The sequence below is a fragment of the Magallana gigas genome, chromosome 4 (assembly GCF_963853765.1).
Source record: "Magallana gigas chromosome 4, xbMagGiga1.1, whole genome shotgun sequence".
NCBI classification, from domain to species: Eukaryota; Metazoa; Mollusca; class Bivalvia; order Ostreida; family Ostreidae; genus Magallana; species Magallana gigas.
In genome coordinates this window covers 57,061,481-57,088,041 of record NC_088856.1, presented here as the reverse complement: position 1 = coordinate 57,088,041, position 26,561 = coordinate 57,061,481, and the positions used below count along the sequence as shown (strand labels likewise).

The following is a 26,561-nucleotide window of genomic DNA, read 5'->3' as shown; positions in this document are numbered from 1 at the left end:
ACATCTTTTAAAACATACATTTTAACACAGGCGTGTTATATTGATTGAACTTTATTTATTTTACAACGATTGATAACCAAGTTCTACAACTTATATTAATATCTTTCGTTGACACGGAGCAATGGGTCATTGATTGGGATTATACTGATACATCCCCAGGCTTCGTCGGGCACCTTTTTTCATCACTAATCTTTACTGGTAATATTGTAAGCGCGACCAGCATAATGATAATAGCTGACATCGTCCACTCTTGCATTGGGTTCCGGTCAAGCGCCACCTGTATGAAAATATAAATTATGGATGTCGCTAGACCGGAAGTTAATGCAAGATATTACCATTGAATCCGCTCCTGCTTACTTGGGACTAGATGCATTAAAACTGTATAAATATTCATGTCTTAATGAAATAATTGTTTTTTTTATTTTGCAGACAAAGGGAAGCTATTCTGACATTCATCGAGGAACAGGACATCTGTAAGCACCCGAAATACGTGCAGGCGATCTCACGTGTTGTCGACTATCTCGGGATCCTGGAGGTCGGGTGCCGTGTCGTGTACAACGTTGACCCCCTGAACTTGTAGGATGGATCTCATTGGCCAAGATATGTCACGTGCACAGACTGTGATCGCATTTCAATGTTGGACAGTTATTGAACAATCAATATGATTTTTTTATTTACCTTTCGTTCCTTTTTTTTCTTTATTGTCGTTTTTATCTATGTTTTTTTTTATTCTTTGTTTATTGTTAAACATTTATAATATTTTGTGAACATATTTATTGCGAATTGAATTGACGATTTACTTATTTGAATGTCTGAACTATACAATGTGAACTGTTTCGTCTTTATTTTAACTGGATAATTAAGAGATGGCGCAGGTGCGGGTACCAAATTACTGATGAATATAACAAATAAACAAATAAATATATTTATTACATATTCACCCTGTGTCCTTCAATTTACTTAAAAGTTCATTGGTAGTCATTCGTCTTAGATCGTACGTTTCATTTCCGTTCTGAACAAATCAACATGATTCCGATAAATCAATAGAACTCGAACCCAGGGCCACTCCCTCATTTTGAATTCCACTGAATTGGCTAACATTAGGGTCGACCTGTCGGTATTCCCGACGGTAGTTTCACTGACTGTTGTGTACTGAACGTAAATGCATTCTTTTCAGTGTCCGAATATGATAGGACAACTTGCTGAACAAAGACTAAAATTAGGGAGGGGGCGGGGGTCACCAAGCCATCGCGCAAACGCACAATCACGTTTAAGTTCTTAAGTCTATCGTCGCACCGTTAGACTTATGAACTTAGTATTGAAAAGAAATTTGTAAAAGGTTATCACCACAGTGATGTTATAATGTAGAAATGACGTCAAGATTACTGTCTTATTTTGATAAATTGATGTTTTGTAGCAAAATATGGGTGTTTTCCAATGGTTTTTCAACTGAGAAACATCGAGCGCAGGCTTGCTCAATTACCATATTTTAGTATAATTTGTAAAACTATATATAGAAAAACATATGTTAAAATCGTACTTGAGCAGACCTGCGCTCTATACTTCCGAATGCAAAATGTAAAGAAAAAATGATTATATTATCATTTTTTTGCAAAATTGCGGGAATTTGGTCATGTAAGTGACGTCATAGATAAACAGCAAATGAACAGTGCTGACTAAAATCAAGATTAAAGTGATCCTCTGTACAGTGATTTATGAAGATATGATTTTTATACGACACTATTTAAAAATTGATTGAAATCGGGGGCAGATATTTGATCATACCAATTAAAGTCTTTTACATAAGCACACAAGTAGTACCCCTGTTTATTGCAGAATTAAAATCTCACAATGCCGTCCTTAAATACAGAACATAAGAGGAAAATAAATAATAAAATCATTTAAAGATATAATTAAAAATAATATAAAACACATCAAAGTTCATATTTCACCAAATGATTGCAACTATAACAGTCAAACAAGAATATGCCTGACCGAGAAGATTGTGCTGGTTTAGGGTCCACCCGACCAATAAATAATATCTCCCTCACTGAAATAAAACCTCCAAGTCTGCACTAATTTGAACTTGTGGCTCATGTTGAGTTCTGTTAAGGAACAGCCATTTCATTCACTTACTCTAGGAATGTACTAAATTGAGTTGAAGCTGAGCCAAGTGTTCAGTCCTTAAAAAGACAGCAATTACACTTTCTTCACCCAGGAACACACTAACTTCGAGCTTTGCCCAGTGTTGAGTTCTTTCAGAGACAGCAATTATGTACATTCTTTTTCTCTGGGAAAGGACCAGCTGCAAAAATGTAGCCCTCTTTTTTAAAATTTCTTATCTGATGTTGTCCACTACCCCTCTCAAAGGTAAAGGGCTACCTTACAGCTACATTATTACAGCTACGAGCGCACTAACTTAAATCTGTGCCCTGTGTTGAGTTCCTTAGGGGGCAGCCACTTCATCTTCTTCCTCTTCAGACATCGCATGACACACCCCACACAACAACAAGGATTCCCTACCCCTCCAAAGTTCACCGCCTTCAGCAACGGCTTGAGTAGCCGGGGGAAGCTACTGTCCCAGTGGTCAGTAATTTCCTCGGGGGTGGGGAGGTGGAATGTGAAGTCCGTCCAGCACCGTGACACCTGATACAGCGCGGTCACACTTCGCTTCTTGTCGTTCCAGTTCTGCTCTAATTCCTCCCCCTGATTGTAGTCAACAAAATCCTTGGTGAAACTTCCGACTCGTGCGACATCGGAGGATTCTGGGTCCGTCGCCTTGACGTATTTACATGTCTGTATGGCGACGTATTCGTCGTACACTCTCCTGATAGGGGACACCCACAGGTAAGACTGGTTCGTATCCAGGACCAGTATGAGGCGGGAACCAGTATCCATGTTCCTGCTAGACCACCAGTCAAGCAGAGTTTGAAAGCTTAGGGACTGTCCATCTGAAATTTGAAGAAGGTAATATAGAATTACATGAGAATGCTCTGAATAAACAGTGTATTGTAGCTGGCCTTTACATGCCTTTACATATTTGGATGTAAAAGTGATCAACATGCACTATAATTTTAAACTATGATCATAATATATATTATTATTCATTAGACAAATACTTTACTAAATACTATAACAATAATTCATGGGAGAATTTTGTCAAGTGGTAAGGAGTAAAACCATTTGACAATTCCCTGATGTAGTCACAAAAAATTGTTTTCTCTTTATTCTGCCACGTCAGAATAAAAGTAAACAAGATGTAATTATAATCGGGACAATTATAAAGTCTCCCAAACGAACGAGGCCATCATAGGGAGTAGGGATAATTCACATTGGTCAAACTTTCGGACAAAAAGATTTAGAACTTGATTATTTTTATTTCTGAAGTTTCATGATGTTCCCCAGTGGTCCTTTACTATACATCAGGTGAACCAACATGACCCAAGGAACAAGAATATATATAGTTTAGGGGTGGGGATCTTAACCGTTTACAGGATATTCGGGCACTGCCTGTTTGAAGGGGGTCAGGACCACCCCCGGGGCCCATGACCTACATACCATTTGATGCCCCTAACACATGGAACAAGAATATATATGGTTTAGGGTTTAAGATTCTAACATTTTCTGAGATATATGGTCATTTCCAATTCCTGGGGGTGGGGATGACCCCAGGGGTCAGATCTAATAAACCCTATATATTGCCTGTAAGTCAATATATGATTCTGAAAACCCTATATCATTATCTTTGTCCATTTTCAAGTTATAACCATTTATATAGAGTCTACAGTTTTTCCCATAAGGTACAATGTTAGACACCACGACCTTTTGACCCCCAGAAAAGTGGTTGTCCAACCCAAAATGAGATTAATCATCAGACCTATCGTATCCTAGAGTTTGGTACAATTCTGTTCAGCAATCTCTGAGAAATGCGACGGACAAGTTCATCATCATCATCATCATCATCATCATCATCATCATCAGAAGAAGAAGAAGAAGAAGAAGAAGAAGAAGAAGAAGAAGAAGAAGAAGAAGAAGAAGAAAAAGAAGAAGAAGAAGAAGAAGAAGAAGAAGAACCGTACAAAACAATAAGTCTCCAAACTTCGTTTGAGAGACTAAAAAATATAAATAGTTTGTTTTTTTTAAAAAGCTACACATCTGATATCAAATCAATACACTGTAGAAATGTTAGCGGTGTTTAAAAAAAAATCTTAAACTCTTTAAAAGCCAAGAGTCATAACTCTGCAGAACAGAACTTAAAACAACACACACTTAACATGACAAACATGTGGGGAAAAAGTCTAATAAATAAAGGGATAATTACCCTGCTGAATATAAATCTATTAGATTTCAGTTACCGCTACACTGTAAATAAAACTTGATCAATATTGAATGTTGCTGTTCTATTTTGATCAATATTGACAATCAATATTCTGCACAAATACCTGTTAAGGCCCAGTCCCCAGTATCATACGTGTCCCCTGAGAAATACAAGACATAGGTATCAAACTTTGGACCATCACTGGTGCGGCGGTCAAAGAAGGCCTTGATTTTGGTTTCTATGTTGTCTGGAGATATCCCGCTGGTCGAATAGTCACATCCGTAGCTGTCAATCATGTGATAGGAAAAGAACTGATTCATCTTGTTCAGGGAGGCAGTGGCTCTAGAACCGATATCCTGGACCAGGGCACCAGAAAGAAGGGTAGCACCAGTGTTCCTTCTACTTCCAAAGAAAGAAATTGTGTCATCATAATTTTAATGCGAGTTCTAAAGGCAAATACATATATATTTTAATTGATTTAAATTATGGAGAAAAAAGTTCAAGTCTATTGTAAAACAAAATCCTACACCAAGACAAACTTCTATAAACACGATAAAGTATAAAAATAAGTGAAATCTGTTAAAAAAAATTATTAAAATGAATAAACTGGTCTCACCTCTGGCCAGTGTTTGGGGCGATGATGGCATACCCTGTAACAGTGCCCCCTAAAGAGGCCCCCAGCTCCCAGAAAAGACTGAGGGTCAGGCACTCAATGGGCAGCAGAATGGAAATGAGGCTCAAGCTGTATGCCGTCCTTGTGGTCCATCCTATCCCCATCAGAGTTACAGTCGTTACCACGGTGATACAGATTAATCGCTGCGAGATCAAGCTGAAATGTCGAACACCTTTGGAGGCCATGATTTGATTCATGTTTTTGTTGTCATCAGGAAGACTTGCAAATGTTAAGTTACACTCGGTGATTCTGTTCATCAGTTTCCAACATGTGACAAAGGACAGAAAATGAAAGCTCAGCCAGAGGACAGCAAATACAACAAACAGTGGCACAACAATGAACCACTCTTTGTGATTGGCCGACAATCGACCAACAATTCCTCCTGTTACTAAATTGAGTATGAATATAAAAAAGATTGTTACATGTCTCCAAAACTTTGACACTCGGAAGAACGATTCCCATCTTTCCAATGTGGACAACCCTGAGAAGTATAAATCAATGACAGGTTCGAAGGAATGCCTCCCAATGAAGCAAGCCAATCCAAACAGATTCACTGAAATACTCAAATCCTTGTAAAACACAAACACAGCTAGACACAGGAGTCCGACGAAGTTTAACAGACCAAGGTAAGACTTGAGTCGAATGGCCACTAGATTACAGAACACGGCACACACCATCAGGGAGATAGCGACCGCGTCATTCCCGGTGATCAGGGTGGAGATAATAAGCCCCGTCCCCTCAAGAACCTCAGTCTGTGAGTAAAGCGATGGACGGTGTTCATACAGCCGTAATGCACGCTGTAGAACGGTCCAGAAACAGTGAACGCACAGCGAGGTTATAAAAAGAATATTCATCACTTCCTGCGGCATCATGTACTGGATCTCCTTCTCCTCAGAGAAAACGATAATTCCCAGAATGCATCCCAGCCAGATGTGGAACAACGCGCGCCCCACATAGCGGTAGTGGAAGTAGAACTGCAGGGCACAGGCCAGACCAAATACCAGCAGACCGACCAATGAGATGACGAGGATGGCCGAGTTCTCAGTCACCTGCCACTGTGTGTACAGCCCCAGCCCCAGGGCGACCACCATAATCAGGGTGGACAGGAATGACAGGTACTCCAGGTGCTTGGCCTTGGGGGTGAGTCCTTGGACGGTGACCATGGTGTGTGCTCTGTGTGAGGAGCACTGAAAAAAGAATCTCCAAAATCAGGTCATGATTTCACGGTTCAATTAGTAAGGTCTTTCTTGTCAAGTTCAGAGGTTATGGGTTTTCTTCTTCCATTTTTAGATGAATCTCTAAAAACAAATGAAAAAGACAATAGTTTATCTTAATATCTTAAATCAAGTACGAACAACTGACAATACAATATACAAACTGTGATTTTTATTAATAATATTTGTTAACTTAACATTTATTTTTTTTTTTGGGGGGGGGGGGGGGGGGATAAAGCTAAATTTATTGTAAATTCACATTCATACAAAGCTTATATCTTTTATTGAGGAAACAATTAAGGATACCCATTAATAAATATGTACATGTATTTAATGTAGATATAATTTTGATGACTCATTAATAGACACAGCTATAAAGAAAGCTGCAAGGTCTTGTTAAAGAATAAAAATTCATAGGTTCTACAGATGAAATCTTTTGTCTTACATGTATTGTATATCAAAATCAGCATCATACTAATGCTGGCCAACATAGCTCTGATTTTCTTTGAAAAATGTTGACAAAACCCTACTTTTCCTCAGAATTTTTACAATAAGATACTGTACACAGGGTTATTTTTTCCGGAGTCCGGTCAAGTCGTACACAGACCAACTCGTATACAGGTCAACTCGTATACAAAAATTTCATATGCCTATATAATTTATGTCAAATATTAATGTGATAATAAATATAACAAATGCTGCACGCCAGTCATGAGTCAAATATTCTTACAACAGATGATGTATTTAAGAAAATATTATATAACATGTTACAACAAAAGATGACTTTCATCGTCTAGAACGGTGATTAGTATAGGTTAACATTAATGACTCAAAAATACCTTGTATGCAAGCTGACTTTTGGTGTTTTATGCGGAAATGTTTGTATACGAGTTGACCTGTATACGAGTTGGTCTGTGTACGACTTGACTGTAAATCTTTTTTCCCTATGATTTTATCACCCTTATATACTTGCAAACGGTTTTGCCTTGTCATGAGTTCGCCTTGACAAAGTTAGAAATATATACTTTTTTCTAATTAACAACAGTTATTTTAACATTGTTTGAAATCTGCCTTTTGCTGACAATGAGGGCTAAAGAAGCAAAAATAAACGTGGAGGCAAATATATAGGGATGGGACGATCCACCGATGCACCGGTGCATCGCGGTATTTATTTTGACGATATTTGGATCGATACATTTACCATTAATACAACGATACCTTACCGAACTTTTTTTTATTTTTCAAAAATATCCGAGCTTCATATATCGGCTATTTTTAGTCCGCACGCCTAATATGAAAGTACAAAGATGGCGGAAAACCTCGTTAAGTTGTCAAAACTGTTAGGAAGCTAAATATGGAGTGTAGAAAACTGTTGGAGAACTTGTTTATGAAAAACTAGTGTACACGAGACTAATGTAATTTGTAAATTGTGCAAAGCTCATTATGAATATAACAAAATAACTTTGGACATGCGGTAATACATCGGCAGGTTGAATAAATTTTAAACTTTTATCCATGTTTTCATTTAATTGTAATGTATCGTGATATGTATCGTATTGCATCTCATGTATCGTGATATGTACCGAATCGGCTCAGTACAGTATCGTCCCAGCCCTACAAATATACATGTACCCCTGCATATGGTAGTTCATGTTATTTTGCCATTTTTAATAAAATGTTAGATAGTAGGCTAAGCTATTATCCTACAGTATTCCATTCAAGATCAGTACCTGTTATGTTAAGTTTTAAATCCCATAACTTGAGCTTTTGCAAACTTTGACAACAAACTGCATCACAGACAAATAAAGTTTTTTTCGGTCTTTGAAAAGCCTCATTGCCAGGATAACGTCAGAACCGGCGCCATTACGAAACCTGGAAATTCACCGCCTCCAACTGGAGGCGACATTCTCGCCTCTATTTGAAATATTTACGAGTTGAATCAAATGTTTCACTTACAAGTAATTAATGAAACAATAACTTAAATGTGCAATAATATATATCGCTTTTATGGGTCCTTACATCCCATAAAAAGGCTGTTGAACTCATTCTATCGAACTGTTGAGATTTGTTTTGATTTCGTGCATTTTTTAAATTTAGTGAATAATAGGTTAACAACACTATTGTTTATCATTGTGATTATCAAAAAATATTAATTCATATTTGAAGCCGTACTATTGAGTTTAAATATATTTAGGTAGCTAATCACAGTTTAGTATAAAATCCAGGAGGGGTGGGGGGGGGGGGTGTTTCTCTGGGGAAAAGCATGATGGGTAGAGATTTTCCTGCTATTTTTATGCGGTATACATGAAAATTAATTTTTAAAATTTTCAATTGCATAATTTAGTTGTTTATCTTTCGAATACATGAAAAAAGTATGTAGAAAAATTTTGAAAACTAATTTTGTGAGACTCTTAATAAAGGGAGGTAACTCCAAAAACATCCGGATTTTACACATGCAGAATTTCATGAATTTTTTAGCGGGTAACATAGCTCTTTAAAAAGCTGGCGAATGTACACTGAAAATACAATGTACTACAAAATGATGCCTAAGGACTTGTTCTTGAAAATGTACAGAAATTAAAATGGCTGATTTGGTTGCATTCTGCTTTTAGAGGGAGCCTAAAATGCATGGGTGTACTGCATTAACCATTTAGAGGCATCCTTTTGTCTATTTCCGCATGTTTTGAGTGCCAAATAAATTCTAGCATTAAGTTACATGTGTATTATTCTTAAATATTTAAAAGATTTACGCTTTATCTTTCTATTGATATATAGATATATATGTAACATATTTTTATAATTTATTTTTATAGGGATCAGTTTTGCTTGCCCCTCATCTGAAAACGTCCTTATAACGTTACATATAAAACTGTTTTGCACCCATATCTATTTAAAATCGAGCCTAACATACCGCTTCCAGTTGACAAGGGTTAACTTCCAGTTTTCGTAATGGTGCCGTTTCTACGTTTTCCTGGCATGTAAAATATCAAAATTGTTAAAAAAGCCCAAGAACTTAAGATATTCGGACTACACGGTTACACATTCTTGCATCAAGATCCATACTGGGAAGCAAAATGTGGTTTGTCCCAATAACTATCACTTCATGTAATATATTACACCATCATGAAGCTACTTTTACCAGGAACCCTCGATGTCCCCTCCTTGTATATTGATATCCTAACACTGCGCTAAGAACAAAAATCTATCCTCAGTGTCCTCTTAGACTTACACACGCGTGTGGCGAGTCAGAAATATCTGATGTCTTCCTGGCTTTTATACATAAACTTTTTAAAACAATAATTATAAATTTATTTCATTGACAAACTATGATCAGAGACACTAAAGAAACCAAAAAACTATGTTGTTTGTTATCCTCATTTTAGTTAACATATGTTTTAAAAAGTTTATGTATTAGAGTAATCAGTGCGAAGTTGAAATTTCGTGACATCAGCTGATGGCTATCGAGCCTTGGAACGAAATTCAAAGTTTGCATGAATTTTAGTTGATAGCATTATCAATGCGTTGGATTTAAACTTTAGGACGAAATGTATAGTGAGAAATATCACATTTGAACTCAATGTTACACGCAAACAGGTAGGCATATCCGATTTATGTGGCAAATTGAAGCCTGAATCGATGAGGGGGTCAAAGTAGGGGTAGAATTTTTCGATATATGACTTATTTAGCGACTGATTGATAAAAATTCAGGTGCCTGTGCTAGATTGAGGTTTACAATGCACCACAGGAGTCGGCAATCTTATCAATAAATAATACCTAGCGTCAAAATAAGTAAAACCCAGCTAGGTATTATTTATTGATACGATTGCCGACTCCTGTGAATGCACGTACATGTAGCTTACGTGAATAAAATGTGTTGTGCTTTTTTACGCTTTATCGTGGATCAAGATCTTAGGAAAACAAAGGACGCTTTAGACAATATTTACATTTATGTGATTGTTACCTGATATCTTACTCCATTTTAGTAGAAATCAAACAAATCGCAAAACACTGACATGTGTCTGGACCGAGTTCGTCCACCTCGTCGCTATGAGGAAGTGTATATGGGAGACCGAGCCCGAACTTATTTTGTAGGGTGTCAGGTCAAATCGTACACAGATCCCCTCGTACACAGACCGTCAGATACATGAACACCGACAGTCAACTTTACACAAGACATACATAAACAGGGACGTATATAATAGTATAGTTCCTGACAAACAGCCGACAATCCATATATAAAAATGGTCAAATGATATGAATCAAAACTGCATACGTCCACATTGGTCCAAGACCACAGGTGATTGTTGACCCCCCCCCCCCCCCCCCCTCCCGATCCAATATTATAGAACAGCCCAGGGGGTTTAGTCCAATATTAATAAAAAAAAATAATTTAAAACTGTTACAAATTATATCCAAATGAAGAAACTAAACTTTAAACAAACAATAACTACAAAAACAAGGATTTTTTTTTTCGATGGTCGTGGCCTTTTTTTTTATACTATTTTAATCTTCTAAATAAGAAGAACTCTGTATGTATAAAGAGATAGGAATATGATAAAATTTTAAAGCTAAATTATTTGAATTTTTTTTCTTTATAAAATGTCAGGTTATGATTAAAACTATAATGTCAAAGTTCAAGGCCAACCTGATGGTTAGTTTATTGACCACCAAGCCTCTTTAACTTTTAATATATTTATCTAATGAAAAATGTAATGAACGATAGGGCAGCCATACATCATGGTATGATCTGTTACTTGTCGACTAAAGAAATGCGTTGCCCTTTTTTATCTTCTTCTTAAAAATTGGTTGTCCAGAAAAGCTGAAACTTGTGATAAAGTATCATCTCCTAGGGTCATGTACATTCAGGTTTGTGAAAATCATGATCCCTGGGGTTAGGATGAGATCCCCGGGGGTAGGGTGAGATCCCCGGGGGTATGATGAGATCCCCGAGGATAGGGTGGTCCCAGGGGTAGGATGAGATCCCCGTGGGTAGGGTGAGATCCCCGGGGATAAGGTGAGACTAAATCGGGGGTTAAAATTTTATTTGAAAATAAACAGTGAAAACTTTTAACAAATTTTCTTCCCAAAAAATGAAACAATAAAATGGGCTTGATGTTTACTGGTATATAAAAAAAATCTTTTTAAACAGGACCTAAAATACAATACATTATCGTCCTTACATTTTGTAATTGATAGCATGTTCGTTAATGATAAAATTATATCATTAGTGGTCAACATCCTGACCACTAATGCAACATTATATCATTAGTGGACGTTGTATCATTAGAGGTTGCTACAGGGCTTTCTTGCTGGTAGATACATAGGTGAAAACTCTAGATTATTGTATGACATTATGCACTATTGTAAGGAATATAATAATCCTGGTCTTATTCTTCTGGTCGATTTTGAAAAAGCATTTGATTCTATCTCTTGGAAATTTATTTACAAAGTATTGCATTTTTTTAATTTTGGTGAGAATTTTATAAAGTGGATAAAGATTTTGTTTAAAGAGCCTAAATTATGTGTTATTCAAAATGGTATTTTTTCTGATTTTTTTCATATGGGACGAGGTTGTAGACAAGGGGACCCAATTTCACCATACTTGTTCTTACTTTGCGCAGAAATAATGGGTATAATGATTAGAAATAATAATCTAATTAAGGGAATTGTTATTGAAGATAAGGAATACAAATTATTACAATATGCTGATGATACAGTCTTATTCATGGATGGGTCAGAGGACTCCATCAGGTCAACTTTATCTTTAGTCAACCAGTATTCCAAATTTTCTGGATTGAAACCAAACTATGATAGAACACAATGTATAAAGATTGGATCTACTGCTTATACTGGCAATAATTTATATGAAAAATACAAAAACCTTATGTGGTCACAGGAACCATTTACAGTCTTAGGTGTTACATATTGCATAGACTTAGATACAAATACTATGTTTGATTTAAATTTTTTACCAAAAATTGAATCAGTTAAGAAATTAATATCATCATGGTCAAGAAGGATTTTAACTACTGCAGGCCGCATAACAGTAGTGAAGACTTTGCTTATACCCAAATTCAGTCATTTATTGATGACTCTGCCAAGCCCATCTAAAGAAAAACTCAAAGAAATTGAGAATTTATTGTTTAATTATATATGGAATAACAAAACAGCAAGGGTAGCTAAAAACATTATATGCCAAAGTTATGAATACAGTGGCATGAGAATGACATGTCTTGACTCTTTTTGTAAAAGTTTAAAAATCACATGGATTCGCAGATATTTTGATAATTCCTGTAGTTCACAATGGAAGGATTTAATAAAGGATTTAATTCCAGATATAAGTTATCTAGCTATATATGGTGTATATTTTTATAGAAAGTTTAAGAAAGATGTCAAGAATGCTTTTTGGATTGATGTTTTCTCAGCTTTATCAGACTTGAGGCTATGCATTGATAATCTGACATCTGTTTTAAGTCCAGTATGGTATAATCAAGATATATGTATAAACAACAAAAGTGTTTGTTATAGATCATGGTTAAAAAAGGGTATTCAGTTTGTTTTTGATTTTTACAATACGGACGGAACCTTGCTAGGATATCATGAATTTTGTACAAAGTTTGACTTAAAAACACCTTTTACATTATTTTTTGGAGTAATTGATTGTATTAGAAAATTACATTTGAATTATGACTATGATAATATTCAAAGAAGTCAACCTTTTTTCCCAAAATTCTTACAATTGATTACAAAAAGCAAACAAGGTGGTAGAGATTTCTATGATGTTTTTATTAATCAGAAGTACAGAAAGCCAAAAAGTGAAATCAAATGGGAAAATATTTTAAACTTAAATGTTGACAACTCCTGGTGGAAAAAACAAAATATTTTGTTTTTTTAAGATAACCAATGATATACAATTAAGGTGGTTCAATTATAGAATTATACATAGAATCTTAGCAACGAATACATTCTTATGTAAAATTGGCATTACCAATACAAATTTATGTAGTTTTTGTAAGATATATCCAGAAACACTGTGTCATCTTTTCTGGGAATGTGAATTTGTTGAAAATATTTGGGAAAATGCATTGATTTGGTTCAAAGAACAGTTTGGAATAGATATATCTCTAAACAAAGTTGATGTTTTGTTAGGAAAATACTATAAGTATTACAATATATTCAATTTAATAATATGCATAATTAAAAAACATATTTATAGAAGTAGGAGCAAGAATTGTAAACCCTCATTTGAAAGGGTCAAAGAGGAAATTGTTTATTACTTTCACTGTGAGAAACATATTTATAAAAAAAATGGTGACGTGGAAAGTTTTAATAAGCGATGGAACCTGATAATGTTTTAAGAAAAAGGATATTTATTTTTTATGCAGTTGCAGATGATGTAATACAATTATCTATTGCAAAATCAATACTAACGTAAAATTATAGTTGTCTACATATTTTCATATGCATGTGTTTGGATGAATGATGTATAAATGTTAAAGAGAAAAACCTCTCACGAAAGTGTACAAGTTTATATATTTATATATAACTGTATGTAACTTAGTACTTGGTGATCACAGGGCCCCAACCCTGGCACCAATTATATTGCTTTATATTAAGTGATGGGACAATAAAAGGTTGAAAAAAAAAGAAAAAAAAAGAAAATTCGTAATTATATAGTTGATGGAGACGGGATATGAGGTTCTGCACCTGGAAAAACAGGTGTTTACGAGAAAACTGATGTGTCTTTTAATAAGAAGACAATTAATTGAATCCGCGCTTTATACTTAATATCGATAGCTAGTGGTCCGGGTGGGTCTGTTTCTCCAATATCCGTAGCTTCGAGTTTTATTATTGGATAATTATATATGTCTGCTTTAGGATGATTGCCTTCCTCTGGTGTTAAGACAATGGACCCACGCGAAAGTCTCATAACGTAGGTCGTTATCTCACAACTCCCTACAATTGAAAAGCAAATCTTTCAAGCATGTCCACCATATGGTCGGGTCATCTATATTACGTGTAGCGAATACTGTAAATCAATTTTTATCTGCGACTTTATTTCGCAAACAACGAGTCATAAATGTTTACTGTAATGTCGACGTGGTTTCGCGATAGAGGAAGAATGAATATGTAATCTTAAAAAGGGAAATACAGGAAGCATGGCAGGACTTGTTCATTCCGAGAAATAGAGCCATTTTAACAACAGGGCTGCGTTCAAGATTGCAGTTGCTAGCCTAGCGGCTGGGTCGTAGATATCTAGGTCTGTAGAACGGACCGCTAGGTTAGCCGTTAGGTCTCAGATTTGAAGTTGGAAATATTCAACTAAAGACTAATTACATCGACATAATTTGTTTATTTCAAGCGGTAATATACATGTTAAAATTCATAATAACTTAAGGGATGAACAAAATATCACTAAGTAATTAAATTTCATATTTGTGACAAAGTGGTAACTAAGGTGGCCATCTTGAAATTGATGCTTAGCATAAAATATTTAGGCTACGAATATCTACGTAGCGACCAGGCTAGCTTACAGTTAAACTACGTAGCCCTACGTAACAGCTACGATCTTGAACGCAGCCCAATTGTGACTTTGGGTAGATATGAATTTGGGCAGTTATGTCAAACAGCAATATCACGTGAACATGTCTGTTGCACTGTCGGCCATTATATTATGACCAATTGATGTATTTTTTCAAATCAACTAACAAGATTTCTTCAACTACAGCAATGGTCCTATGTAACGTGTGCATATTTTTGGGAGTTGATTTTAATCAACTCTCCCATGCAGTTACTATGGCAAACCGAAAGTAAAACAGTGTTAGGACGTAAGGACAAATAATCACCGCTGACAAAACGTAGTACTTGAAAATAATCGATAAATTCTAATTTTTATTTGATGTAATGTATTCAGAAGCACTGTTTCTCAAGGAAATTGATATGAAATACATTATTATAGTCATATTTTAAATGTGTTTCTCATTGTAAAATTAGTACATAGACTATTATGTTGTCTATGTGTTTGCCATCTTAAGATTGTAAAAAGAAATTGTCTATCGAATGTCGATATATGCGTGTTTGGCGAACTTGTAAGCTATGACATTAAACTCTGTTTGAAGATATCCAAAATTCTAAATTATTTTGAAATTGATTTGTACTTATTTCATCAATCATCTGTTCTAAACCTAAGCAAGACAGCTACACTCTTTTATTTACAATCCAAGTTTATCCATAAAATTAAATATTAATTGAACGGCAATTTCTACTAATATTTTGTATTGATAGGGTCATTGGCCACGAATTTACGTATACTTATACGAATAAACGTATCATAATATTAAAAATAATCTTCAAAAATATGTACAAAATATAACCTAATGAATAAATTTAAAATAACTACCAAAATTAACCCCCCCCCCCGTCCCCTTTTCTTTATTCTTATGTGCAAAGGGGAAAGGGTGTCTCTCATTGTTTACTTTCTTTTAGAATACAATTACTTTCATTTTTGACAAGTGTTCAAACTTTCTTAAATTCCCTTTTGATAAAGATTGTTTTTGCTAATTAGGTGCTGATCCAGAACGGTAATACCTGGGAGGTGTACAGTCGGAATAGGTGCGTCATTGGTGATTCATTTCAAACTTTGATTTAACCAATCATCGACTACGATATGACTATTTAAGGTGGATTAACACACCTGGAAAAATTCACTCGAATGAACAGTAATTTATTTGATTATGAAAGATATAATGATAAATTGGGGATAAAAATATTCAATTCAGTAAGTAACAACAAAATCCCCTGCAGGATTCGAACTCGGAATGTATGGATGACAACTCCGACACTTTATCCATTCGGCTATGGAGTAAATTACATGTTGCCAGCGATAAAATCCTTTCAATAGATAATTTGTGCAGTTAAAGAACTGTGAACGTTAACGCCCGTTTCCCGCCTACATTTTGCATCCAAATATTTCTGAATTTCTGTCAGACATTCAAAAACAGATTTATCTACTAAAAAGTGTGATCAAATCCGAATTGATTTATATCAAAATAAAATTTGTAGTCAAATTAATAATTTTTAAACAATAGTTTTCCTTACGGGTGGTCTAAAAAATTCCATCGAAATCGGTCTCTATGAGTGAGGAAAATATACTTTTAGCGGCCGATGAAAATATTATTCAGCTGCCGATGTGCATAAAAACTTAATAATCACGTTGACGTTAGATATTAAAGTAAAATTTCATTTTAATTCATATCTGTTAATTATTTTTCGAAAATTTACAAAGCAAAATTCTTTTTTGGAATGTATTCCGGTCTGTAGACATATGCCCCCCCCCCCCCCGTGAAACAACAAACCCTTTTAAATATGCTAAATAACAATGTATAAAACCCCTCAAAAGGAGTTTTTGTTTCACGGGGGGGGGGGGGGGGGGTGTTTTAAAAACATTTCCGTTTTCCGTTATTTTCTATCATGAAATAAGCTATTTTAACCCACAATACAATGTTATCTCTCTTTGTTTGACCAAATCATTTATATTTAATAAAAATATACATGAATGTTTACATTATTATAAAAAAATAACTTTAATTAGACAATTTTCAAAAAATGACTTTTAGTTAGGCGGTAGACAATGCTATCGCTCGCAGTCCTTTAAGAGAACTAGCATAACCATTCGATATTTATATATGTCAACATGTACAGTCTGTTCCAAACTGTTTATGCATCGGATTTTGTTTAATCACTTAAATCTTTCGATATCTTTAAATACCCATTTGATCAAATGATTTTCATTCACTAGTATGAAAATTCGAAGATTTTACTTCGAAACCCCCCCCCCCCCCCCCCTTTCTTCACTCTTTTCCTTAAATTTGCACAGGCACGTAGCATCGTTTTTGATAGGGGGGGGGGGCAAAAACAAAAAAAAGGCAACTTCTCTAAATCATGAAAATCCTAATCCGGGGGGGGGGGGGGGGGGGCATAGCGTACCTACATGTAAAACTTCATATAACATCAATTTCACTGTTATTTTCCTTCTTTTCCATTCTATTTTTTACCTGCTCCCAAACAAATAAAGTGGGGGGCCAATTCCATGTTATTTTACTTTTTTATATGTAAATAAAATTTTATTTTTCTTAAATTTGCACAGGCACGTAGCATCGTTTTTGAAAAGGGGGGGGAGGGCAAAAACAAAAAAAATGCAACTTCTCAAAATCATGAAAATCCTAATCCGGGTGGGGGGGGGGGGGCATAGCGTACCTTCATGTAAAACTTCATATAACATCAATTTCACTGTTATTTTCCTTCCTTTCCATTCTATTTTTTACCTGCTCCCAAACAAATAAAGTGGGGGGCCAATTCCATGTTATTTTACTTTTTTATATGTAAATAAAAAAAAAAAAATGTCTGCTGCGAGAAAAAGTGGCGGGCCCAGCCCCCCCCCCCCCCCCCCCCCCCCCGCATGCCATGTGTCTGTTGCAGGTTTAAGTACAAAATCTAAGAGGATTTCGTATTCCAAACGATATGAAGGTACCCTGATGATAATTCAAAAGAAGGATCAGATCTAGATATGTGCCGAGAACATCCGAATGAAGAAATGATGCCATCATCACATTACACGAAATATGTTTTCTTTCCTGTAAACATGTCAGAAACAGAATGTCAATGTGTATGACCAATGACATTTGTTTGTGTTTTGAAATAAACGCATATTCTTCTAACCAGTGAAAATTGAAAAAAACAAATGGACCATGTTATTGTGTGAATTTACTTTCGAACATGAAAAAATAATTACATATAAACACATTGTTGTAATTAGAATACAATAAATACATCTATTTACACTTTAACTTGTACATGTAAAAAATAAATATATTGTACACAATTCATATACATGTAACTTTCTATTAAAGAAACATCTATGTACAAGTTGAGAAGTACATGTACTCACATATATTACTAAATATATCGGTGATATATAAATGATATATGTAACAATTATCAGTGTCCAATATCCGGACTTGTACTGTCCAATAATAAACTTATTGCAACTGGACGAATACACAGAAGACGATTTCTTCTACAATTTGAAACTGACAACTGGAATTCTACAATTTGTAGCTGACAATTGGAATTTTACAATTTGTAGTTGACAATTAGAATTTGTAGTTGGCAATTGGACTTTTTTAATTTGTAGCTGAGAATTGGAATTTTGGAATTTACAATTTGTAGTTGACAATTGGAATTTTACAATTTGTAGTTGACAATTGGAATTTTACAATTTGTAGTTGACAATTGGAATTTTACAATTTGTAGCTGACAATTGGACTTTTGGAATTCTACAATTTGTAGCTGACAATTGGAATTTTACAATTTGTAGTTGACAATTGGAATTTTTAGTTGGTAATTGGACTTTTTTAATTTGTAGTTGACAATTGGAATTTTGGAATTTACAATTTGTAGTTGACAATTGGAATTTTACAATTTGCAGTTGACAATTGGAATTTTACAATTTGTAGTTGACAATTGGAATTTTACAATTTGTAGTTGACAATTGGAATTTTTAGTTGGCAATTGGACTTTTTTTAATTTGTAGTTGACAGTAACTGTTGGAATTTTGGAATTTACAATTTGTAGCTGACAATTGGAATTTTACAATTTATAGTTGACAATTGGAGATATCAACAGGAATATAATCACCATTAGTAAAAATATTATCAATAAAAAAATAAGTAAAAAAAGTTAATTTATTCATAATTAAATGGATTAAAAATAAGAAAAAATCGAAAAGTAGCATAAATAATAAATCTTTTTTGCTCCGTACGAGGCGGGATTTCCCAGTAACTGTTTTTGATTGATAAAGGTACATTGTACATGAAATTGATGCAAACAATGTAAGATTTCAAACCTAAGTTGTATCTTATGCTCGTTCAATTTCTGCCATCCGACACCAAAAATTCTGATGGCTTGAGTATTCGTGAAATGGCGAATAAGTTGAACTTTAATCTTCTCACGAAGTGAACTGGATTCCATGTCGCCATATGTATGACGCCCCGTGCGTATTACTTGAATTTGCTTCAAGATCGTGGACAAAAAGATAGAGTTTTATCAACTTCCGTCTTTCAAAAAATTCTACACTGCTGTACTATCCGGGCTCAAAAGGCACGGGGGCGATTTACATACGTACTCGCTGTCAAAAGACGGAATCTGAGAGAGATGCATGGCGGAGAGATGGATGTCTACCAGGCGTGAGTGTTCCTGCGCGCGCCTCTCGTTTTCGTCGATGTCCTTACTTTTCGTCAGAACACTCATCAGACGTGTCCATTTGACTCGGACACATCGGCAGTTTGTCTGACAGAGCTCGGACGGAAGTCGCATCAGGCAGACCCGGAAGCTCTTGGCGCATAAGCTGTACAGGATGAAGTTGACGCCGAAGTTCAGGTAGTAGAGTATTTGGAACAGCTGCTGCCAGAGCGCCTCGGCGGCGTCGGTCCTGTAGGTGGGGTCCACCAAAGAGCGGACAAAGGACTGAACACGGATGGCGTGGCTGGGGAGATTCATTACGAGGAAGACCATGACAACCACTAGCAACATCTGTTTCAGTTTGGACTGCGCGCGGTTCCCCTGGTCCTCGTTGGACTGATTCCGTGTCGGGGACTCGCTGTTGGACAGCGGCTCGTCTCCGGCTAGGCTGTCCGTCGCGGTGTCCGTGCGGCTGTGTCCTCCCACATACTCGCTTGGAGCCTCCTGACGCTTGTAGAGGCTGGAGACGTCCACCAGGAGCCGCGTGATCATGAAGATGATCATCAGGAACGGGATGAGCAGAGTCAGGAAAGTGTCCAGGATTGACAAAATCATGGTCGTTTCCGCGTTTTGTCTGAAGAGACATTTCTGGCCGCCATCAAACGTTACAACGCTGGCCGTCCAGAGAGAAAAGGCGTAGAAGATTCCTGCGAACGTTGATATACCGACAACGACGATTCGGGCGTAGACTGGACGGCAGACTTTCGAGGCTTTGGAAGGATGGAAAACGGAAATGTACATTTCCATCGTGAAGGCGTTTACGAACCAGACAGAGGTGAAACTGAAAACGAACGTCAAGTAGACCACGATCTGACACACTCCGTTGGTGTGGAAGAAATGCATGTCCATGTTGTCGAACCACACGATCCAGACACAGAGCAGGAACCCAGTGTCCGAGAAAGCAAGCGCCGCCAGATAAACCGAAGTGGATATCTTCTTGAGAGCAGTGAAGCGGAACACCAGAAAGGAAATGACGTTACCTATAAAACCGATGGCAATTATAACCGGGAGTATGTAGCGGTTAGCGTTCTTGACGAAGATCAGAAGCCCGCTCTGAACGGGGTCGGTTGGGAGAGAGTTCGTGGAGTTAGATAGAGCCACGAGAGAAGAGTTTGTCTGTCCATCTGCGAGGGATGACGCCATCTTGCATCAGTTGGTGATGTTTGGTTGCCACTAGGTTACCTATCAAGGACATTCAGAAGAAAGATATAATAAATATTTTATACTAGAAATTTTATCCAGTTAACATTTGAAACGATATGTTAAAATTAATTCTATAATGTTCACTACTGTATGCTCATCCCCGCGTATTCCACTTAATAAGCTTTATTTAATATACATGTATAACTAGATGTCAGATAAACTGATAAAAATAAGAGAACTAATGCGCGGATCCACAAAATTTTTCGGGGGGGGGGTCCGACGGTTATTTGAGTTTTCCTGGGAGGGGGGATCCGAGGCATATTTATGGTAATTTATTATGTAATTTAATGAAATTTGAATTTTTTTCTTGGGGGGGGGGGGGGGGGGGGTCTGGACCCCTTGAACCCCCCCCCCCCCCCCCCAAGAAAAAGATCCGCGCATGTTCTACATTTGCAACTTCCTATAAAACGTGCATACATCAATACATTTTGTATATATTCAGCTAAATTCATTAATCAGAAAAGCGTCAAGGTATTGGCGAAAAGAATTCTTTAAGCAAGATATTAAATGAGCATGAATTGCATATAATGTAATAAATAGAGTGTATATTTTACAGTTTTTGTAGAGATGAACAATGACACTGGTTTAGAATTAATTTGAATCCGGACCAGGAAGGTTGTAAACAGGTCATTGGTGAAACAAATGCCACATTACAAAATTCGACAGTGGAATTTTTTCATTTGAATGGATAGACCGGAAAAGGCTATCTCTCTGTAACAATTGAATCGATTTTTTTCTGTGCTTTGTAATTTTTTTTTTTTTTTTGGAGGGGGGGCATTTTTTGCTAGCAATATGTCATATTTAGGCTGAATAGAGCTGGTTTGAGTTTTAGAACTTTTTTTTCTCTTTTATAGAATAAGTGAGTACCCAACGGTTGTGTCTGATATAAGCGATTGGACGAGTGAATGAACGAATAAAGGAAACATAACTTTTTTATTTAAATTGTGGAAAGGTCTAGATCTACAAAAAATATATATAAAAATATGTGGTGTTTTTTTTTTAGCAAATGACATAAGAATAGACACAACGCTTAATTCATGCTTCGACTTTTCATCCCCCGTAACACAAAATTCCAACATAATTTTATAATTAACATCTTAATAGTTATGACGAATATCAAAAATAGAATACAAAGCAGCTTAATTATAAAACAATTGCTGTGAAATTGGGTGCATATTGGACTTGCCTTCCTCTTAATATACAGACATTTTTACGCGTGCTGGGGGAACTTTTTCAAATATTTGGAATTTGTATTTACTTAATAATTGGTTATGGCTCCAAATGTTACGGTACATGTAGAAAACCGCGGGAAAATGGCGCATCATTCTCAGATGACAATAAAACGTGTATATAAGGATATAATTGTATTCCTCCCACCCCTCTCCAAAGTAGTTTTTTTGTTTAGTTTAATTAGTGATATTAAATAGTTTGGATTATAGTTTATGATTAAACTATATATCCACATGCACTTGTCGAATATTGAGAGGAGGTGATGCGATTTTGCAATCCCACATTCTTCTTCTTAGGAGAGAAAAAATATCTAGCGAAAGACCCCATGTAAATTGGAATTTGCAAAATAAACCATGGAAAAGGGTTTATGGTTATTCCTAAAATTTGGCTGAACACGTGTGGGCATGCTACACGTACAAGTGTATATATACTGCTGTACAACGTTTTATAAGTATAACATTAGATAAATGTGTGTCGTGTGTGACCCTAGAAACGGTACAATGTGAGTATTTTAAATGATAGTTAATGATTAAAAATATTATACTTAAATTTTTAAGGCATATTATACTAGTAATTCGTAGAACACCAGCCCTCCTTCAGTTAATTACATAAAGCTTTATTTTAATAAGTGTTGAATTAAAGTGGAATAATATACCATCACAAAATGGCTTACATTGTACCTCTGATCGAAGCGACAGTTCGTTTTCTTAATTAAAAGGATTTTATCGACGACAGCATGTAACTTACTCCAAAGTCGAGTGGATGAAGTGTCGGGCTTGTGATCCGTACATCCCGAGTTCAAATCCCGCAGGGGATTTTGTTGTTACTTACTGAATTGAATTTTTAAATGTTCATTTTTTTTATCCCCAAACTGCAAAATTTTCGCTTATTTGACATATGTACAGTTTATTTATCATTATATCTTTCATAATTAAAAAAAAAACTACTGTTAATTTGATTGACTTTTTCCGGGTGTGTTATTCCACCTTAATTGTCATCCTATTAAAGAAGGCCGGATGAGCGTGGCCATTTTCGGACAGTATATGTATTTATTGATATCCTTGGGAAGAGAGCTCCGTATTGATAAAGATATAGGAAAAAATGTATTAAAAATGGGAGCGCGATCGACCCGTCAGTACTCTAAATCGACCAGATTAAATGCCCTTAAGCAAGAAGAATGAAGTGGAAAATTTAAAAGAAATTATTACGTTTAGATCTCCAAAAAAAAAAAAGGAAAAATGCTTCCTGGAGGGACTTAAATATAACTTCTTATTAGGTAGTTATAGCATAACAAAAGTAGTTCACGGTAACTACATGTATATATGCGCGCGCATATATGGCATCATGCTCGATATGGCCGCGGTCGCCAACAAAAATAGTGCCGAGGATTTCCATCCAGTGAGGATTTTATTTTTTTAATCATCCATTTCACAGTTTTATGTACAGATATTTCCAAAAATAATGCCCCTTCTGGTCTTATTACATGTTGTATGTGCATTAAATGCAAAGAGTGCCTTGACTTTTTTTAATTTAATTCCGAATCAAGTTGAACTTGTAAGCAGTAAAATTTTAGGAAAAATGAAATCGAGCATAAAAAACAAGATAACATTATATTTACGATTTTTTAATTTGTAATTGATCATTTGGTTCTAGAAATGACTGATTTCTTTATTTCATTTTATTTTTATTTATTCATTTATTTATTGTCTTTGCTTTAAAAAAAAAACAAGAAAAAAGGACGAAAATGCCAAAAATGATTTTTCTTTGAAATATAATTTTTGGAAAATTAATGGACGAAACAATTATGAAATCTTTGATTAAACAAGGACATAATATAGTTTGTTTCATACGATAGATACCAAACGCATATTAGTGAGTAATTAAAAGTTTCCATTCATTTCCTTTCATTCACAGACACTAACTAAAAGTTAATAAAATATAATATAGCGTTACCGTCAGTACAGGAAAAAAAGAAGAAAAGTTATAGATAAAACTGAAAAAGAGTTAATTTTCAATCTAAGCTCATTTAGCGTTAATTGATAAAACAGTAAGGATTATCATCCCCCCCCCCCCCACTTAAAAAAAAGAAAGAAAACAAAACAACTAATAATTAAAGACTAAAGAATTAAAAAAATCTCATTAATATATAAACTGAGTTGAAAATGAAGCAGGGGCATTACATTGAAAATCCCACGATCTTTTCCGTGAAATAAAGAAAAGGCAACCTGGCACTACTAATTTTCCGTTTACCCTTCATCGTTAAATTTTGAGAATCATGGTTATAATTAATCTTGCAAAGTAGAATCCATGTGATGAATAATATATAGAAATTTTTTCACGTTAGTTGAAGGATTTCTCTATACTATTACTCACATGGATTCTACTTTAAAAGAAAGGAAAGATCATAGGCAGACATAATTCATACGCGTGTGAGAAGTTTTTTACCTGATTCAGGTCCAACACCAGCTAACAGAACACAGATTTAGGACGTAGGGCCTTCGCTCTTGATATTTTCGGCGCCGATCTTCATCTGGTGAACAGAGAAATCTACACTCAGAATGTGTTAATTTTTACTTGAAAGTTGCCTAACGAAGAATCGTTGCCATGGAAACAAGATCTGGTCTACGGGGATAATGGAGCTCCATCACGTCTACCAATTATCGCCAACTTCCAAACTAGGTCAGAGCAGCTAGAGGAACGTTTTCAATGCAATAAGGCTTTTAGCACATAATTACAGGTATATAATATCTTCTCATTTCTATACCTGTACAATTATACCATCCAACCATTTTTTTTTCATATTGTCTAAATTTTGCCAATCTTTAAAATATAGGACAGGAGTGGGATTATGTAGGTAAATGTCCGTACATGTACATACTTTATTCCTAATTATAGCCCTGGCTGCCCTTTATTGTACGGTTGTGAGCGGTACGGGTGCGAAAAAGATTACTACGTTATTGGTAAAAAAAATGACAAAATCATCAAACGATAATTGTCCAAAAGCAGCCTTGAATCACAGTTTGGTACCCGGCTTAAAATAGGACTCGAGCAATCAACCTGTAATAGTTCTGGTTACAGTACATAGAGGCTTGATATATTTAGATGTGACCGGTAACAGACGCATGTACCTCCGTCAAGATCTCTTCAAACACACTTATTGGTGGGTCGTCGTCAGCTTCGGATGTATGTTCATGTACTGTACACTGAAAGAATTATTCTTTTGTACCATCATAAATTTTATAATCTGATCTACTTTTACTGGATGTCCAAGTGGCGCAGTAGACAATACACTTGCTTTTCACCGCGCTTCGACCCAAGTTCGATCCCCGTGAATAACAGTGGCTGTATGTAACAGGGTTTGTTTGACAGGTGCCCGCTCAGGCAAGTGGGCTTCCTTGTTTTTGCTTGTCAAGATTTTTTTTAATAAATCTAGCCCCCCCCCCACCTCCTTCAATTTGCTTCTGATGCCACTGATCGTTGTAAAATAGAAATAAAGTTGTTTTTCTAGTTTTATAAGAGTAGTGGGTGCTTTGAATTTTTGTTAGATGAGATTTTGGTAACAAGATGCACCGACTCGTCTGACACACGCAGTGACGCCACTTCAGCACTGACCTCATCACTAAGTACATGTATATATAATAAAAAAAACACTTTGCCAGATATGTATGCAAGAACATGTACTATGGTGGGATTTTTACAACAATCTTATATCTTGTTTTAAACCTTATAAAAGCAGTCATTCTTTGTATGCCTCTTTCCTTTAAATTAAAAATCCTACAGAAAAAGTATCCCATGCTTGGAATTTGATTCTGATATGATCTGACTAAAGATTTTTTTTTATTTAAGGTGGCCCACTTTACCTTGAAAAAGTTTCTCAAATCAGCAGAAAATTACTTGAGTGTGATATAGAGTAGATGGATAAGAGATATTGAAGTTAAAAAGAAAAAAATGTGTACAATTTTGGATAAAAAATTTTATTTTCAAAAATTTAATTCCGCAAAGGTTAACAAATGCCCCAGGCAGATTTGAACTGATGAGTTGCGGTTCACAAGCCCTATATTAACTAAACTTTTTGATCACTATCTTGTGACGAAGTGCCTTAAAAAGTATAGAATTATTTATTTAATTCAATTTTTAAGCTCATCAGCATTGTACATGTAGGCCTACACAAATTCGAGGCACGCAAAATATATCAATGCGAAGCCAGTAGGCTTCAGAGAATCTCTGCAGAGCGCTAACTAGCGTGCAATCTCGCTGTGGAGAACAACATATAACTTTTATATATAATTACATCATATGAAATATTGTGAGATTCTTAGATATATATGATACTGAAAATATGATTTAACAGTTGGAATAAAGAAAAAATTTTTAATTTTAGCTAGAGCAATAAATTTCTGAACATAGTTGCATAGTAAAAATATTTTCCAAGTTACACAACTCTTTGGTAATGCTTAAACTAAATAACCACAGATGGTTTTTTTAACATAATCATTCTTAATTTATCTTGATCTAAATGAATTGTGAAGTGGACATTTTAACACAAAGTGAAAAACATCTTTAATGTCGTTGTGATAACAAAAAGTACATCGTCTTTCATTTTTTGCAATGTTTTTATATATTC

The 26,561-nt window shown here is 35.5% G+C and overlaps 3 protein-coding genes across 5 annotated transcripts in view; all 3 read right to left on the bottom strand.

The window, feature by feature from the left end:
• LOC105328313 (protocadherin Fat 4) overlaps positions 1–26,561 on the bottom strand; it is a 235,002-nt gene that overhangs the window by 193,498 nt on the left and 14,943 nt on the right. The gene's annotated exons all lie outside the window — the stretch shown is intronic.
• LOC105347936 (transmembrane protein 168) lies at positions 1,814–10,276 on the bottom strand. Of its 3 annotated transcripts, none has more exons than XM_011457194.4 (4): positions 10,167–10,276; positions 4,935–6,289; positions 4,443–4,720; positions 1,814–2,951 (listed from the first exon to the last, which is right to left on the bottom strand). In XM_011457194.4, the coding sequence occupies exons 2-4, from the start codon at positions 6,152–6,154 to the stop codon at positions 2,404–2,406; spliced, it is 2,046 nt and encodes a 681-aa protein (XP_011455496.3). In that variant the 5' UTR covers positions 6,155–6,289; positions 10,167–10,276; the 3' UTR covers positions 1,814–2,403. The 3 variants fall into 3 exon arrangements, with proteins under 3 accessions (XP_011455496.3, XP_011455526.3, XP_019930698.3); XM_011457224.4 differs by having other exon boundaries at positions 4,443–4,717; XM_020075139.3 differs by having other exon boundaries at positions 10,179–10,257.
• Positions 19,048–24,526, bottom strand: LOC105339834 (thyrotropin-releasing hormone receptor). Its single transcript, XM_011445598.4, has 2 exons — positions 24,383–24,526; positions 19,048–20,686 (listed from the first exon to the last, which is right to left on the bottom strand). Exon 2 carries the CDS (start codon positions 20,645–20,647, stop codon positions 19,334–19,336), a length of 1,314 nt encoding a protein of 437 aa, XP_011443900.2. The 5' UTR covers positions 20,648–20,686; positions 24,383–24,526; the 3' UTR covers positions 19,048–19,333.

Coding starts and splice junctions, on each gene's coding strand:
- LOC105347936 (XM_011457194.4), bottom strand. CDS start 6,154: ATGGTCACCGTCCAAGGACTCACCCCCAAGGCCAAGCACCTGGAGTAC. Junction 4,721..4,934: donor GCCCCAAACACTGGCCAGAG/GTGAGACCAGTT, acceptor TTTCTTTGGAAG/TAGAAGGAACACTGGTGCTA. Junction 2,952..4,442: donor TGGGGACTGGGCCTTAACAG/GTATTTGTGCAG, acceptor TTCAAATTTCAG/ATGGACAGTCCCTAAGCTTT.
- LOC105339834 (XM_011445598.4), bottom strand. CDS start 20,647: ATGGCGTCATCCCTCGCAGATGGACAGACAAACTCTTCTCTCGTGGCT.